We start from the raw sequence: 19659 nt of genomic DNA on the forward strand, positions 1-19659 counted from the left end.
AGCATATCTGCCCCATATTTGGTGCAGTACAATTTGTAATAGTCAGCATTCTTGTGGTTTAAGTGACAAAAATCCAATTCTAAATGATTTTTAAAAATGAAAGCAGAATTTGTTTTTTGAAGTTTCAGACTTAGAAAAGGGCTTCCCTGGTGGCTCATATTGTAAAGACCCTGCCTGCAATGCAGGAAACTCAGGTTCAATCCCTGGTTGGAGAAAATCTCTGAAGAAAGGAATGGCAACCCACTCCAGTGTTCTTGCCTGGAGAATTCCATGGACAGAGGAGCCTAGTGGGCTATAGTCCATGGGGTCACAAAGAGTGGGACACAACTGAGCAACTAACACAGGCCAAACTTAGAAAAGGCACACATGGCATACTTCTTGTTGCTAATGATAATCATGAATTCAGACATTTTCAAGGAAATTTCTATTTCCACCTTGGCTTTTCTCTCTCCTTATCATCATTCTCTTTAGTTGAAACCAGGCGTTTTCTATATGTGGGACTAAAGGCGGAGAATACACTCTCAGGATGGAATCATATAACCTCACATTTCCAAAATCAGAGAAGAATGAGAGTTCTACCATTCTGTTCTTATTAAAAAAATATGAGGAAAGGTCTCTGATTAGTCCATACCTCTACCAGAAACTGTAGTAATGAAAAAGTGCCCTTTTTGATTGGCTTTCTCCAGGTCATGTGTCCATCCATCCCTATGAAGACATATGATAGAGTAAATTCACCAAGATAGAAAGGTTTGGTGGTGATATTATCAGAAGAAGCAGGAGGAAAAAAAATAATGTCCAAGTATACCAGCATATCAGAGAAGGCAGTGGCACCCCACTCCAGTACTCTTGCCTGGAAAATCCCATGGACAGGGGAGCCTGGTAGGCTGCAGTCCATGGGGTCACTAAGAGTCGGACACGACTGAGCAACTTCACTTTCACTTTTCACTTTCTTGCATTGGAGAAGGAAATGGCAACCCACTCCAGTGTTCTTGCCTGGAGAATCCCAGAGACGGGGGAGCTTGGTGGACTGCCGTCTGTGGGGTCACACAGAGTCAGACAGAACTGAAGCAATTTAGCAGTAGCAGCAGCAGCATACCAGCATGCTTAAGTGTTATTAATAATAAAACTGAATGTGTCTAGTTTGCCTAGGAGCAACATAGATCCTTATCATCTCTCATCAAGGCAACTGGAATCAACCTTAAATTCAATATCCAACTACTTCACTCTAATCTTCATTCTATTTCATGTTATATGCAATGTCAAAAATATTTAATGACTTTTTGTTTCTTAGGGATAAAAGTTTAAATTATTAATCAAGAAATTCATGATTCTTAATAACATGGACTCTATCCTTCCCAGTTTTGTCTCCTTCCAGTATTCTTACCTCTTTGTTTTTTTGAAAGATTATTTATGTCAAACTGAAATCTCCATCTTTATCTATCTTCCTCTTTTGTACCCCCAACTCATTCTGAATATAGGTGTAAAAAGTGAAAGTGAAAGTGAAAGTGAAAGTGAAGTCGCTCAGTCATGTCTGACTCTTTGTGACCCTATGTACTGTAGCCTACCAAGCTTCTCCAGCCATGGGATTTTCCAGGCAAGAATACTGGAGTGGGTTGTCAGTTCCTTCTCCAGGAGATCCTCCCAACCCAGGGATTGAACCCTGGTCTCCTGCATCGTAGGCATACGCTTTACTGTCTGAGCCACCAGGGAAGTGTAGCTGGATAGGAAGTATAGCTAGACAAGGCATAATTTATATTCACTTTTTTGAATGTCTGAGCTTTGTGTGAAGCTGCTACTTAATTTTTCATTCATTCTTACTGAACTCGACTACATATAATCTTGTACACTGATTTGATTATGCTTTTCCTTCAGTTTAAACTTTTTCCCCAGAGGCAAATAATCTAAAATTCCTTTAAGGGAGGAATAGTGAATAAACAGAATTTATTCTCCTGATCCAAGAGTGTAACCTCCATTGACATAGATTGCTTGGTTACTCAAGGTACAGCTTGCCTTACTTTGGCACACAATAGTTCTTATCGTTTCTTCATAGGCCATAGTTAATTCACACTGCTGCTTCTCAGTTGCTTCAGTTGTGTCCGACTCTTTGTGACCCTATGGACTGTAGCCCATCAGGCTCCTCTGTCCATGGGATTCTCCATACAAGAATACCAGAGTCGGTTGCTATGCCCTCCTCCAAGGGATCTTCCTGACCCAGGTATCAAACTTGCGTCTCCTGCATTGGCAGGCAGGGATTTTTACCAGTAACACTACCTGGTCAGCCCATGGTTAATTGACTTGCAAAGCACACTAGTCAGTGAGGGTTTGCAGTAATGATCGATAACATTTAATGAGGGTTTACCATGTGCTGGTCGGAGAAGGCAATGGCACCCCACTCCAGTACTCTTGCCTGGAAAATCCCATGGACGGAGGAGCCTGGTAGGCTGCAGTCCATGGCGTCGCTAGAGTTGGACACGACTGAGCGACTTCACTTTCACGTTTCACTTTCATGCATTGGAGAAGGAAATGGCAACCCACTCCAGTGTTCTTGCCTGGAGAATCCCAGGGACAGGGGAGCCTGGAGGGCTGCCGTCTATGGGGTCGCATAGAGTTGGACACGACTGAAGCACTTAGCAGCAGCAGCAGCAGCAGGAGCATGTGCTGGTACTGCTACAGGTGTTTTGTGTTTATTAATTAATTTTATCAAAATAACTCCAAGAGGTAATTGCTGTTATGATCACCACTTAACATATAAGAAAACTAAGGCAAATAGAGCTTAAATATCTTGCCTTGTGTCATCCCACTAGTTAATGGCCAAGTCAAGATTGAAATTCAGGCAGCCTTGATCCAGATCCTATGCACAAGTCTACTGTCATGCTACCTCCTACCCCCATTCTTTACAATATGGTACTAAAACTATTTAAAGTACAATTAAAGTTTTATTATTCTTTCTTCAGTGATGCCCCATGTTTAGAACTTTGAATAAAGAAATACATAGAGCTGTTGAAATAATTTATGGATACTCTGAACTCCCTGGAATATATGGCTGAAAAAGAGGACTTTTTAACTAACATCAATTATGTTATATGGCAGACTACATTTTTTAAATATAAACTTATTTATTTTAATTGGAGGCTAATTACTTTACAATATTGTATTAGTTTTGCCATGTATCAACATGAATCCACCATGGGTGTACATGTGTTCCCCATCCTGAACCCTCCTCCCACCTCCCTCCCCATACCATCCCTCTGGGTCATCCCAGTGCACCAGCCCTGAGCATCCTGTATCATGCATTGAACCTAGACTGGCAGTTCGTTTCACAGATGATATTATACATGTTTCATTGCCATTCTCCCAAGTCATCCCACCCTCGCCCTCTCCCACAGAGTCCATAAGACTGTTCTATATATCTGTGTCTCTTTTGCTGTCTCCCATACAGGGTTATCGTTAACCATCTTTCTCAATTCCATATATATATGTTAGTATACTGTATTGGTGTTTAAATTAAGGTTTATGAGCAAAAACTTGATCTTTCTAACTTCATCTTGGTTTATTATTGAAACCTTGAATCTTAAACAAGTGATAAACAGTTTAGTTACATTCTGCAGTATTTAGTAAATTTGATATACATCTGTGTCTCTTTTGCTCTCTCGCATACAGGGTTATCGTTACCATCTTTCTAAATTCCATATATATGCGTTAGTATACTGTATTGGTGTTTAAGTCCTATTTTTGTATATTTAGGTTTCTGAGCAAAAACTTGATCTTTCTAACTTCATCTTTGTTTATTATTGAAACCTTGAATCTTAAACAAGTGATAAACAGTTTAATTAGATTCTGCATTATTTAATAAATTTGATACCTTATTTTTCACCATGTATTTCTTGAGGGGTTTCTTTCTTTTCCCTTTGACCTCTTAGGTCTACTTTTCAGAAAGCAACCAGAGTAATTATTTTATGAGTTAAGGCAGATCAGGGCACTCTGCTGCCCAGAGCCTTCTAGCACTTAGCATCCCAAGAAGAATAAAATCTCAAAACTTTTGCATGACTTAATTGCTCCCATGTAATCTGGGCCCTGAGTACCTCCCATGCCTCATCTCTCACAACTTTGTCCCTCATTCATACCACTGCGCTCAAGCTACACAGGTCTCCTGGCTTTTCTTCATATATTAAAAGGCTCTCCCTCTCCCCATCCCTCCAACTCTCTCTCATTTCTTCTTCTTCCTGAAATAGGTTTCATATAGTCACATGACCTTCTTCCTAAATACGCTCAATCTCTACTTAAAATATCATATCACTGACAGTCCCCATAAAGGGATAATCCCTGTCATGTCATTTATATTTTTCTTCATAGTATTCACCACTCTCTAACAACATTGTTATGTATATGTAATCTGTTTTTTTTTATCAAAAATGTAAATTCTAAGTGGCAAGACGTTATTATATTCATTGCTATGTCATTAGTGCCAAGAATAGTTCAGTTTCTGTCACACACTTCGTTGTTGTTGTTCAGTCACTCAGTCGTGTCTGACTCTTTGCAACCCAATGGACTACAGCATAGCAGGCTCCCCTGTCCTTCACCATCTCCTGGACTTGCTCAGACTCATGTCCATTGAGTCAGTGATGCCATCCAACCATCTCATCCTCTGTTGTCCCCTCTTCCTCCTGCGTTCAGTCTTCCCAGAATTAGGGTCTTTTCTAATTAGTCAGCTCTTTGCATCAGGTGGCCAGAGTATTGGAGTTTCAGCTTCAACATCAGTCCTTCCAGTGAATATTCAGGGTTGATTTCCTTTAGGATTTACTGATTTTATCCGCTTGCAGTCCAAGGGACTCTCAAGAGTCTTCTCCAACATCTCAATTCAAAAGCATCAATTCTTTGGTGCTCAGCCTTCTCTATGGTCCAATTCTCACATCCATACTTGGCTACTGGAAAAACCATAACTTTAACTATACGGACATTTGTTTGCAAAGTAATGTCTCTGCATTTTAATATGCTGTCAAAGTTTGGCATAGCTTTCCTTCCAAGGAGCAAGCATCTTTTAATTTCATGGCTGCAGTCACCATCTGCAGTGATTTTGGAGCCTCCTCCCCAAAATTAAGTCTGTCTGTTTCCATTGTTTCCCTATCTGTTTGCCATTAAGTGATGGGGCCAGATGCCATGATCTTCGTTTTTTGAATGTTGAGATTTAAGTCAGCTTTTCCACTCTCTTCTTTCACTTTCATCAAGAGGCTGTTTCAGTTCAGTTCAATTCAGTTCAGTCACTCAGTCGTGTCCTACACTTTGCGATCCCATGAATCACAGCATGCCAGGCCTCTCTGTCCATCACCAATTCCCAGAGTTCACTCAAACTCATGTCCATCAAGTTGATGATGCCATCCAGCCATCTCATCCTCTGTCGTCCTCTTCTCCTCCTGCCCTCAATCCCTCCCAGCATCAGGATCTTTTCCAATGAGTCAACTCTTTGCATGAGGTGGCCAAAGTATTGGAGTTTCAGCTTTAGCATCAGTCCTTCCAATGAACACCCAGGACTGATCTCCTTCAGAATGGACTGGTTGGATCTCCTTGCAGTCCAAGGGACTCTCAAGACTCTTCTCCAACACCACAGTTCAAAAGCATTAATTCTTCGGCACTCAGCTTTCTTCACAGTCCAACTCTCACATCCATACATGACCACGGGAAAACCATAGCCTTGACTAGATATACCTTTGTTGGCAAAGTAATGTCTCTGCTTTTCAATATGCTATCTAGATTGGTCATAACTTTCCTTCCAAAGAGTAAGCGTCTTTTAATTTCATGGCTGCAGTCACCATCTGCAGTGATTCTGGAGCACCAAAAAATAAAGTCTGACACTTTTTCCACTGTTTCCCTTTCTATTTCCCATGAAATGAAGGGACCAGATGTCATGATCTTCATTTTCTGAATGTTGAGCTTGAAGCCAACTTTTTCACTCTCCTCTTTCACTTTCATCAAGAGGCTTTTGAGTTCTTCTTAACTTTCTGCCATAAGGGTGGTGTCATCTGCATATCTGAGGTTATTGATATTTCTCCTGGCAATCTTGATTCCAGCTTGTGTTTCTTCCAGTCCAGCGTTTCTCATGATGTACTCTGCATAGAAGTTAAATAAGCAGGGTGACAATATACAGCCTTGATGTATTCCTTTTCCTTTTTGGAACCAGTCTGTTGTTCGATGTCCAGTTCTAACTGTTGCTTCCTGACCTGCATACAGATTTCTCAAGAGACAGGTCAGGTGGTCTGGTATTCCCATCTCTTTCAGAATTTTTCACAGTTTATTGTGATCCACACAATCAAAGGCTTTGGCATAGTCAATATTAGTTCCTCTTAATTTTCTGCCATAACCGTGGTATCATTTGCATTCTGAGATTATTGATATTTCTCCCAGCAATCTTGATTCAAGTTTGTTCTTCATCCAGTGTGGCATGTCACACAGTGGGTGCTCAATAAATCTGATTTTAATGAAAGAATGAGCAGACTATTCTTTCCACACGTCCTGAATTGCCTAAGAGAAGCCCTGCATTCACTCTTTTCCCTGGCACTCTAATTTCTCCCCCCAAATTATCCTATTTTGTTTGATAAACAATACAGTCATCTGGGGCTTCCCTGGTAGTTCAGATGGTAAAGAATATGCCTGCAATGCAGGAGACCTGGATTTGATCCCTGGTAGGGAAGATTCCCCTGGAGAATGGAGTGGCTACCAACTCTAGTATTCTTACACAGAGAATACCATGGACAGAGGAGCTCTGCAAGCTACAGACCTGGGGTCATAAAAAATCAGACATTACTGAGTGACTGGGACTTCCGTGGTGGCTCAGACGGTAAAGAATCTGCCTGCAGTGAGGGAGATCTGGGTTTGATCCCTGGGTTGGCAAGATTCCCTGGAGAAGGGAACAGCTACCCACTCCAGTATTCTGGCCTGGAGAATTCCATGGGTAAAGGAGCCTGGCAGGCCACAGCCCATGGGATCACAGACAGTTGACATGATTGACTATCGCTTCACTCAACTGAGTGACTGAGCACACACACACATAGCCATCTTATGATGGGGGACATTTACAACTGAAGAAATTACTTGATTATCTGTATCACCTACGTCATTAAGCACAGAATCTGAAATTGAACTGAATGTACTTACATTTTATTGCTCCCCTAATTTTTTCATATTATTGAAAGATTTGAGTACACAGACTAACATAGCAAAAGAGTACATGAACTGATGTTTCAGTTCAGTTCAGTCGCTCAGTCATGTCCGACTCTTTGCGACCCCATGAATCGCAGCACGCTAGGCCTCCCTGTCCATCACCATCTCCCGGAGTTCACTCAGACTCACATCCATCAAGTCCTTGATGCCATCCAGCCAGGACCCAAAAATTCAAGTAATGATGATGCATAGAATTCAAGTAATAAACAGTCTCAAATAAGTTTATACAGTTCAAATTAGGTAGACCTAAAGAAAAGAGATCTAAGGTTAAAAACAGACAAAAAGAATCATGATGGGGTTTGTAAAAACTGGCCATTTCTTTGTCCCATTGCAATACTCAAAGTGGTTTCATTAATAATGGTCTAGAAAGTCTGTTCTAGTTATAGAAAATTTAGCACTTGCCAAGTGTGCATCTCTACCAAGGGCAAGGTATAATTTTCTGAGTTGGGCAGTTGCATTCAAGGGGTTGTCTTTTGAGGAAACTTCATATTTTAAAACTCAGATTCTTATCATGTGACCAGGTAGTAGTCAGGTAGTGGTCATATATGGAAAAAATCAGGGAGAAAAAATAAAAGCTATTTATACTTAACAAGATTGTTGTATGTCTGGCTAATTGCTCTCAGCTCATATTTTGGGCTACTGGTGTGACTTTGCTGTGCTACTTGTTTTTCTTGGACAGACGTTTTCCGTAACATGAAGTAACTGCTTTTTTCATGTTTGTTTTGTTGTTCCCTAAATTCTCTGCAATGTTTCAAGGATTCATGTGATATAAAATTTGTCTTTCATTCACAAGAACATATATACCTAATATGACATTAATTAGCAAGGTTGTTGGAATCAATTGAAATTCCTTCAGAATGGGAGATATAAAAGATAAGGCATTAGATCCGTGGCATCCTTTTTAGATGCTATTGTTCTAATGAAATTTAATGTATGAATAGTCATATGGTCTTTTGAACTGACTTAATCCTCAGAATTTATTTTAAAAATATTCTTGGAGAAATTTTCTTAATATTTTCTATACCACTGCATCTTTTACAGTGTATCTGAGTTCCATTTTCTACCTGAAAAAAATTTCACTTATAAAACCTTTTTTTTTATTCTTAATATTTTGGCTCCTCATGATTGATTTTAATGGGCTGTTTGATTTCATCTTGCATTTTCTTAGCTTTAGCAGGAAGGGACTTTTATAGAGAAGCCAACATCATCAGATTGAGAGAACATTGGGTAATTAATTAAAATTCAAAACAACTCACACTTGCATTAGCATCTGTCTCTGTGCATTATATCAATGCACATGTAACTAATCTCTTGTAATTGTTAAAAAATATATATATAATTCTAAATATTTGCAATATAAAATGATCTCATTTAGAAAGATGAAGCATTTCATTTGGTTGATTAAAATGCTCCTGCTACTGATGATAATGGAAGATTGTTTTAGTCACATACAGGCCGTTGACAAATGAGAATCTATAACATGTAAATCAATTAAAGATAATAACATAAACAAGTATATTGACACATTTAGGTTTGAGATGCTTAAAGAGAGAGTGATTTGAAGAAGAAAGTAGTAAATGAATCTCTGATTAAATGAATGATACCTTTAATAATGTTTATATAGATTGGTCATTTGAAATAGAATGCTAAAAAGTCAAACATATGTGAAGTCATCATCTGCAGTGATTTTGGAGTCCAAGAAAATAAAATGTATCACTTCTTCCACTTTTTCCCCTTCTTTTCACCATAATGTGATGGGATCGGATGCCATGATGAATGTTGAATTTTAAGCCAGCTTTTTCTCTCCTCTCTTTCACCTTCATAAAGAGGCTCTAGTTCCTTTTCACTTTCTGCCATTAGAGTGGTAACATCTGCATATCTGAGGTTGTTGATATTTCTCATGGTAAACTTGAATCCAGCTTGTGATTCATCCAGACCAGTATTTTGCATGATGAATGCGGCATATAAGTTACACTATATTTAGGTTTCCTTTAGTTTTTTATCAGCATTATCAGTGGTCTATCGTAACTACTGGTGGTAGAAGGAATTTTTAACTGTGATTTAGTCTATAGTAAATAAACATTGAATCAAATTTTAATTTATTTTACTTCAGTTCATAAATATTTATTTTTATTATCTTGGAGTATTTACTAAAAACTAACCATCCTCTCAGAAAACTCTTTTTATTCGTTATGTTCCCCAGAGAAATGCACAAGTTCAGAAACAGCTTTCAAAATTTTGCTCCACTATTTCAAAAGGAATTCTGTGAAGAATGACACCTATCCCTTTAAGAATCTAAAATATAAATAATTTTGTATAATTAACAAATTGTTTTCTTAAAGCTTAGTAAAAGAGCAATGACTAAACAATTAATTACTCATGTTTAATTTACAACCAATTTATGCAAATGTTGCTTGTAATTAGAAATATGTAAGTGTGTACTTTAAATGCAGATATGAAAGGTCGAGCTAAATTCTTTTGGGGCTGGTATTAATTCTCAGATACAATTTTATACCTTTTTCTTCTCTAGTGTTTCAAAGGATGAAATTAATTTCTAGTATTGGAAGAGGTCTTTACACATTCCTCTTATTTCCAGGAAGTAACTTAAGCAAAGATAATCAGACTCCTTCTATTTCAAAAGAGATTTGTTCAGCCTTTGCCTCTCTTAACAGTGATCATATGACTATATTTCTTTGTATTTTCAGCATTATGTGGAGGAGATGTTAGAGGGCCTAGTGGAACAATCTTATCACCTGGTTACCCAGAATTTTATCCAAATTCTCTGAATTGTACATGGACTGTTGATGTAACCCATGGAAAAGGTAATTTGTCTCATGCAATGATAATGGGCTATCTTCTTAATTTTCATTGCATATATTTTTATTTCATTGTCCTTTACAATGTCATTTTGCATGAGCAAAAACAGATCAGTACTAAAATATGCTAATACAAAATTCAATTTGAATAACTGCAGCAGAGGATTATATTTACTTTTCTGTAGTATTATAACATATATGCTCATATGATTTTTTTCAGAATGGTAATATTTATATATATTAAAATAATGTAATTTGAAATTTTCATATCAGTAAAATCTCAAATAGGATGTCTTTTGTCTCTGGTACAGTATAAGAAGATGATTTCAAAAATTCAAAGGGAAATAGATACTCTGAAGTACTGAACTGATTGTAACGTTAACAGTACATGTTTATATACACTTGTTTTAAAATAGTTATTTATTATAAATAAATATATATAAAATAAATACATATAAATAAAATGGTTGTTTATTATAACCATATACCCTATATACATTTATAACTGTCCTAGAAATATTTGTCTCAAATTTTCTGTCAGAACTGCAGTTGGATCTTACATAGTTGAGTGAAAGTATAAAATTGCACTGTACTTATAGTAGAGCTTAATAAATCTCCTTTGAACAAATAAATGAAAGTCCTTGTAGTACTAAATATGATTTATTCATGCAATACAACCAAAATATTCAATGAATATTAGCAATATAAATGGTTTAAGATAATAGCTTGACAGTGGGAAAATGGGCATTCTAAATATCAAAACAAAAATGGATGAAAATTATTTACCTGAAAATATCTATATGCTAATGTTTTAAAAAAGAATTTATTCATGTTAAAAACTGCTTTGGGGAAGCATTATTCTTATTGGTTTTTACTGTTACATTGTATATGGGTTTCCTGGTAGCTCAGCTGGTAAAGAATCCACCTGCAATGCATGAGACTCCAGTTTGATTCAGAGAAGGGATAGGCTACCCAGTATTCTTGGGCTTCCCTGGTGGCTCAGTCAGTAAAGATCTGCCTGCAATGAGGGATACTTAGGTTCAATCCCTGGGTTTGGAAGATCCCCTGGAGGAGGGCATGGCAACCCACTCCAGTATTCTTTTTCTTTTAATTTATTTTAATTGGAGCTTAATTACTTTACAATATTGGAGCCTGGAAGGCTACATTCCATGGAGTCACAAAGAGTTGGGCAAAACTGAGCAACAGCACACACATTACATTGTACTTATTGGCTTTACTATCAAAGATCTAAAAATTAAAAAAAACCAAATCACAGCAATGAGAAGGTGATGTTACAGTTTTAAAAATTAAAGCTTTATTTAAAACATTTGAATCCATTGTGGTTTTTACACAATGTGTTATTTTATTTTATTTTTTAATTTTGTTAGAATAGAGTTGCTTTACAATGCTGTGTTAGTTGCTGTTCAGTGAGATTAACTGGTTATACATATACATATATCCTACATGTAAGATCTTTTTTTAGATTTTCTTCTCGTTTGGTTCACCACAGATCCTTGAGTTGAGTTCCACGTGATAAACTGCAGGTTCTCATTAGTTACCTGTTTTATACATAGTAGTATATGTATGTCAGTCCCATCTCCCAGTTTGTCCCACTCCTCCTCCCCCCACCATTGGTAACCACGTTTGTTGTCTACATTTGCGACTCTATTTCCACTTTGCCAATAAATGCATCTGTACCATTTTTCTAGATTCCACATATAAGAGATATACAATATTTGTTGTTTTTCTTACTTCACTCTATATGACAGTGCACAATGTTTTTTATACTTCTGTTCAACTATGTGAGATATATCTGCAGTTCTGATAGAATATTTGACATACAGATGGTTAGCCTTTTTTGAAATTATACATCCTTTTATTAATGGTGAGGGTAATATAAAGATGGTTCTTTTAATCAAAATTAAATATTATTGAGAAAAAAATGCTGTTAAAATGAGTATTCTGGTATTTACTGCAGGAATGAAGTGGAAGACTTCATAAACTGTCATTTTTGTTGTTCTCCATAATAGAAGACTATTTGTTGGAAGTTAACCAAAGCATCCTATTACCCCACTGTGTAGCAGATTAATGGAGTTTAAAATAAGCTTCCTTGTATTATACAAGAAAATGGAGGGCTACATACTGCTTGCTATGTAAATAGAAGTTTAATTAACACTTAAGGTTTTGCACCTTCAGACGCTGCAAGTGTTAATTAAATCTGTATTTACATGGCATGAAATGCAGATTATGTGCTTTTCTTGTAAGAGCCAACAAAATTTGTTCGAAGTACAAATGTTCCAAAGTGTAGTCAAAGTTTTGTGAAGGATAATCTCTTAAAGTTAGGAGAAATTATCAAGGTAATAGAGTCAAACTTCTCACCCAGCCCATATACACACACATAGATACACAAACGCACATCAATATTGCACCCTCAAGGTCAAAATTTGTCATAACTATAACTATAACCCAGATATTAATAATATTTTGACTTCAAGCCCAAGTATTTCATATATTTATGTAACAAAAATTACCTTAATAGAACTTTTGAATTATCACTTTGATGGGACAGTACTATGATGTTGTAACCACTTACTTTTTCTCACTATTCTTCATACCCACTGCCCTATTAAGATTGTATGTCTTTGCCTGTCCATTTCTACTTCCTGAAATGTCCATCCAAGGGTTGCTCTTCCACAAAGAGCTGTTCACTTTTGAAGGTCATTGCCTTCAGAAGCATCTGCTAGTCCCTCTGACAACCTATCTCTTAAGTTTATACTCTGATATTGACTCACATTAATTACTTTCATAGCACTTAGCAAAATGTTTGAAACTTTAGTTTATGTATCTTTTTCCCTTAGACTATGAGTTATTTACAGTCTTCTCACTTTTTATATTCTATAATGCTTGTAATATAGTAGGTTCTTAGTATCATTTTATTATTTAGATTAATTGCCGTAATTAGAAGGTCTTATGTTGTTTTCCTGTAGTGAACACAGATTTTAGTGTTTAAAACATAAGATGATAAACAGTAGCTTCATTTATTAAAGTAGTTGACTAGGGCATAGTGACATGAAAACAATTGACTTTCAGGTTGAAGAAGTAAACAATAAATGATGCCTAAGAGTTGCTGAGCACTTCCTCTGTGAAAGCATTGTGCCAAGTCATCCCTTATATTGTCTCATTTAAACTTTAGGACAACTGTATTAGAATCCATTTTCCCAGATGGAGAAAGTGCATCTCAGAAAGGCTATGCATGCAATACATGACAGTGGGCTCCTTAGCACCACTACCTAACAGAATTTTAAATTTTCCCATGTATTAATTTCATTACATATCAGAATAAGCAGATTTTTCTAAGAGAAACATGCAAACTGATAGACTGATTTTTTTTCTTTTTTGTTCATTTGCTCTTCTATTTTTCTTATTTTCAGTCTCTGACCAAAATCTAATTCACTTTATCTGAACTTCCACTCATGTTAATTTGTAAATTTAGATATCAGTGAATCTAGATGGCAAAGATCTTCTCCTTGCTACATTGCCATTTTCATTTATGTCTGTCTAGTAGCAAATGCCCGGAGAAGGCAATGGCAATCCACTCCAGTACTCTTGCCTGAAGAATCCCATGGATGGAGGAGCATGGTGGGCTGAGCGACTGAGCGACTTCACTTTAACTTTTCACTTTCATACATTGGAGAAGGAAATGGCAACTCACTCCAGTGTTCTTGCCTGGAGAATCCCAGGGACGGGGGAGCCTGGTGGGTTGCCATCTATGGAGTCGCACAGAGTCAGACACGACTGAAGCAACTTAGCAGCAGTATCAAATGCCACATTTATATTGAAGAACTTTTGAGACACTGACTTTCTGGACCCAGTCCTAAAAAGGGCTCATTGTGGAGTGAGAGAAAAAAAGAGATGTTATATTTTGGAAAAGAGTATCATTGTATATTTCAAGTATTTTCCAAGTTGGAATCACTGGCCTATTATGGAATAATAACTCATCATTACTTATATTTTCAGTTTATTTTTTGGTCTCATTTTATTTCACTTTTTGCTTTTTTAACAAACAAGTGATAAATAAGGAGTTTGGGATTAACATATACAATAAAATAGATAAACAACAAGGGCTTACTGTATAGCACAGGGAACTATATTCAGCATCTTAAAATAATCTATACTGGAAAATAATATGAAAAAGAATACACACACACACATATATCTGAATCACTTTGCTGTATACCTGAAACTAACACAACTTTGTAAATCAACCATACTTCAATTTTTTTAAAAAGCAATGATGACTCCATAACTATACATCATTTGGAACTATAAAGTTGATAAATAGCATTAAGAATGTTATTTTATCATTACCCACTAACATATGTCACTGGGTTTTTGATGAAGCTTTTGGTGATTCTTTTAGATCATGTACACCTGTGGTGGATTCATGTCAATCTATGCCAAAACCAATACAGAATTGTAAAGTAAAAATTAAAAATAAATAAATTAATTAAAAAAAAAAAGAAAAAAAATCTTAGAAAAAGGAATTGATATATTTAATAAACATATATCAAGTGTTCAAAATGAAAAGAAAAAAAAAGAAAATTTAAAAAGAAAGATGAATGTGATATCATCCTTTGTTTCATTTGGTACTTAAATACAGCATCCTAGGTGGCTCAGTGGTAAAGAAATCTGCCTGCTAATGCAGGAGACACAGGAGATGTGGGTTTGATCCATGGGTCGGGAAATCCCCTGAAGGAGGAAATGGAAACCCACTCTAGTATTCTAGCTTGGAAAATCCCATGTCAGAGGGGTCTGACGGGCTACAATCCAGAGTCGCAAATAATCAGACACAGCTGAGCAACTGAGTACACACATATGCATATCTTACAAACAATATAGGATGTGTGTGTGTGTATATGTGTGTAACTGTTAGGTTATTACATGCATTTAAGATAGTGTCATTAAACAGTCACAAAAGACAACAATGCAATGACATACCATACTCACCAGGACAGAACAAATGAAAAAATAAAAATTTAAACTTTCAAATATTGATGAAGATACAGATCAATTGGATTTGTTGATGAAAATGTAAATTGGCATAGCCACTTTGTGAAACAATATCTATTAAGGCTGAGATATATATATATATATATATATAAATTTCCCATGAGCCAGTAATTCTACTCCTAGGTATCGATCCAACAGAAATAAGCAAATATGTTCTTCAAAAGACATACTTGAATGCTCATAGCAGCATTTTCTGCATTTAAGTTAAATGTCAATTACCTAAATAACCATCAGCTTTTGAACAGACAAATGAATGTGTTGTATTCACAAAATGAAATGGATCTCTAAAACAACTTACAATCACACACAAAAGTAGAGATGAATCTCACGCACTTAGTGGTAAGAGAAAGAAACTCAGGGACTTTCCAGGAGGCTCAGTGGTAAAAAATCCATCTGCACTGCAGGAGATGCGGGTTTGATACCTGGTCAGAAAGATCCCCTGGAGGAGGAAATGTCAGCCCACTCCAATATTCTTATCTGGAATACTATGAACAGAGGAGCCTGGCGGATTACAGTCCCTGGGGTGGCAACGAGTTGGACATGACTTCAAGACTGATCATGCATGCTAAAGAACTCATACCAAAAAGAGTATACCCTATATGAATCCATTATATAAACTACAAAGAGTTGCTGAGCACTTTAACATGAGTGGAAGTTCAGATAAAGTGAATTAGATTTTGGTTAGAGACTAAAAATAGGAAAAATAGTCAAAAGAGCAAATGAACAAAAAAAGAAAAAAAATCAGACTATCAGTCTGCATGTTTTTCTTAAAAAATGTACTTGTTCTGATATGTACTGAAATTAATACATGGGAAAATTTAAAATTCTGTTAGATATTGACAGAGTAGTCTATCTTATTAGAAGTTGAATGAGTGGTTACTTTTGCCAAAACACTTCTATTTGAATAAAGGGTATAAGTTTTCCTTGAAATTTTCAGAAAATGCATGTAATTTCTTTTTAGACAGTAATTTTAAAATTTTATTTCCAAGCAGTTTCTAAGACATGACTCATTATAAACCTTATAGAGAAGCTAAAGGAAACAAGAAAACAGAAAAACTCAAAAGAAAGATATAATAATTATACTATATATTCAGAATATTTTATAGCAGTGCCATTCATTTTCACAAAAATCTGTCATAAGAGTCCTGATTTTTGTTAGTTTGGTAACTCTGTGTGTTTTGCTAATATACTTGATGAGTCTAATTTTCCTCTTTTCCTTATTAGGTGTACAGTTCAACTTCCACACCTTTCATTTGGAAGACCATCATGACTACTTACTGATCACAGAGAATGGCAGTTTTACCCAACCACTGGCACGCTTGACTGGTTCAGAACTTCCTTCAACAATCAATGCTGGTCTCTATGGAAATTTCAGGGCTCAGTTGCGCTTCATTTCTGATTTCTCAATATCATATGAAGGATTCAATATTACATTCTCTGGTAAGAAAATAAGTTTTAATACCAGAGTTTTAAAAGTGAAAATAGCTTATGCATAACCAAACAGAGAGAGAAAATGAGACAAAAAAAGGTGAAAGCAAAAAAGCTATCTGCCAACAAATTTTAAGGAAAATTTGAAATGCCTTGAAGATTGACTGCAGTAATATATTAAAGAGAACCTTAAAATAGTAGCAAAAAAGAAATTAATTCACAAAAATTTACTAGAAATACAATAAATACATTTCTTTAATGTATATTCCTATAGAATTCTGAGAGGAAAACTTGCTAAAATGTCAAATGAACCTAAAATGGAAGCCCATACATATATGTAAAGGTTTACTTAGTCCATTAATGAAATGTGAATTAAACCAGTGATATTCTAGTTTTGTGTTTCTGGGAAAAGTCATTGTTTGCAGGCCAAGATGAATATTCATTTGGAACTAGATGATCTAAAAGCAAGTTAATTCAATTATTTTTTTTATTCTAGAATAACCTCTATAGGCAATATTATAACTTGGATTATAAGGGAAAAATATTATAAGACAAACTGAACAAAGAAATATTCTTGTTAGTTCTACTTTTTAGCTAAATGGAATAGTGAAAGAGAATACAGAAACAATAAATCTTATGCCAACTTGCTAATATTAAATTTACAATTATACATAATTATATTAATAATATATATTACAAATATCTAAATAAAATAATAAATACTGACTTTGTTCTTCAATTGTTATTCCAGTATTTGCATAGAGATATTTGTCTACTAAAACAAGCTATTTCACAGAGAAGAACAAATGAGCATAATCAGTTTTAACATAGAATGTTAATAAAATAGTAGCTCATCAACATGAAACAATCACTTTGTTCTCCACTGCGGTTAGGTACTAAGTGTGTGTTCTGGGAATGTTTTTAGATAAGCTACTTCTTCTTAAGACTGTATATAAATTATAATATTATGGTTAATTAAATTTAGTTGGTCATACCCTGAAGAGTGTTTAAAGGTTTATTTTCATGATGTTCATTCATTGCTTGAGGAAATTTTCTTGTATAAATCTATAATATATAATTTTCAGTTTGTGGGCAGTCAGTCTTACATAAACTCTTGCTTCTGAAGTCACATATTTTTCAGAATATGGATTAATAGAATTCCTCATATACTACAGGCACAAGAACCTTTGTCATTTAGACTAAAACCATTAAGTAAATGTCATTTCAAAACGTAAATGATTTCATTCCAAATGCTATTTTTGATTTGAAAATATGACTTTATCATGTCATTATTTTAAGTCAAAAATCTAAGAAACAAAACATTTCTAATACAGAATAAAAAATACAAGATAAATATCTACATTCCCAATGTATCATTCACAAGGTGACACTTTCTCATCTTTATTTAATTTCACACATAAGAATATTTATTATATTATTAGGTCTTTCACAGTTCAGTTCAGTTCAGTTCAGTCACTCAGTCATGTCTGACTCTTTGCGACCCCATAGACTGCAGCACACCAGGCTTCCCTGTCCATCACCAGCTCCCGGAGCTTGCTCAAACTCATGTCCATCGAGTCAGTGATGCCATCCAACCATCTCATTCTCTGTCATCCCCTTCTCCTTCTACTTCAATCTTTCTTTTCAATCCTCCTTCCACCTTTCTTAGCATCAGGGTCTTTTCCAGTGAGTCTGTTCTTCTTATCAGGTGACCAAAGTATTGGAGTTTCAGCTTCAGCTTCAGCTTCAGTTTTTCCAATGAATATCAGGACTGGTTTCCTTTAGGATTGACTGGTTTGATCTCCTTGCAGGTCTTTAACAAAAGAAGAAAATTATGTGTGCCATAGAATATAGCCATAATTATATCTATGTGTGTTCAGTCGCCTCAGTCTTCTCTGACTTTTTGGGACCGTATGGACTATAGCCCACCAGGCTCCTCAGTCCATGGGCTTTCCCAAGCAAGAATACTGGAGTGAGTTTCCATGTCCTCCTCCAGGGGATCTTCCCCACCCAGAGATATAACCCACTTCCCTGTGTATCCTGCATCACAGGAGGATTCTTCACCCCTGAGCCATGGGGGGAAGCCCACAGTTATAGGCACTTTTAAAATATATGGCTAGCCCTGAAAGCAACCAGTTTACAAAACATAGAAGTATACCCTTAAAAGTTACTACTACTGTTTTTTTTGTTTGTTTGTTTTCCTCTTCATCCAATTACAGAGTATAATCTGGAACCTTGTGAAGATCCTGGAATTCCTCAATATGGTAACCGAATTGGGTTCACCTTTGGGGTTGGTGACACTCTGACCTTCTCCTGCTCATCAGGTTATCGTCTGGAAGGGACCTCAGAGATCATCTGTCTTGGTGGTGGCCGACGAGTGTGGAGTGCACCTCTGCCAAGGTGTGTGGGTACGTGGTCAGCTGCTTTCATTTGCTTGTATGTGTAGTCACTGTCCATGGAGTTGCATGATTATACACCCTTTTTCAAAAATATGTAATCTGTTGAATTTCTTCATTTATTTCATATTAATTATTTCAATTTTTTTTGACTTGGCAATCTGGTATAACACAATTATCTTCTCAACTGCTCCATTCAGCCTACCATGCTTCTAAATTTGTCTTCGGATGATGGGAATAAGGAATGAAGAGATGGTTAGAGAAAAGATAATAGGTAGATGATAGAATCATATTTTGAAAGCTTATAGATATTGCATTTCTATATTCTATTAATAGATGGTTTTCATGATTTCTGACAAGTTTTGACAATATTTTATAACTTAAAATTAATACCTATGATAGATGATTACAAGGGAAAATAGAGAATTTGAGTTATCAAGGCAAGTATTGCCTCAATATATGCAATCTACAGAATAATCTATTATGATAGATGAATTCTGATGGGAATTCATGTTGTGAGATAAAGAATAGCAATAATTAAAGTATTGAAAATTTGGAGCACCATCTCAACCTTTGGAAATGAATATTTTGACTGATGAAAAATAAATATCTGTAGAGAAATGAAGGACTTTGCACTAGGACTTAAAATCATTTTCTATTTATACAGGAAATGAACAAGAATTCCTTTAGATGATCACCCATTCAGTGGTTATCAGTACTCATTTTTGTAATAG

The 19659-nt window shown here is 35.9% G+C and overlaps 1 protein-coding gene across 3 annotated transcripts in view; it reads left to right on the forward strand.

Moving 5' to 3' along the window:
* LOC120878903 (CUB and sushi domain-containing protein 3-like) overlaps window positions 1-19659 on the forward strand; it is a 1427768-nt gene that overhangs the window by 957627 nt on the left and 450482 nt on the right. For all 3 annotated transcript variants that reach the window (XM_040261811.1, XM_040261812.1, XM_040261813.1), the window contains 3 exons: window positions 9921-10037; window positions 16326-16541; window positions 18749-18937. In XM_040261811.1, coding sequence (XP_040117745.1) covers window positions 9921-10037; window positions 16326-16541; window positions 18749-18937 — 522 coding nt within the window. The remainder of the gene's footprint in view (window positions 1-9920; window positions 10038-16325; window positions 16542-18748; window positions 18938-19659) is intronic.

Source organism: Oryx dammah, unplaced genomic scaffold (assembly GCF_014754425.2).
Source record: "Oryx dammah isolate SB20612 unplaced genomic scaffold, SCBI_Odam_1.1 HiC_scaffold_19, whole genome shotgun sequence".
Classification (NCBI taxonomy): domain Eukaryota; kingdom Metazoa; phylum Chordata; class Mammalia; order Artiodactyla; family Bovidae; genus Oryx; species Oryx dammah.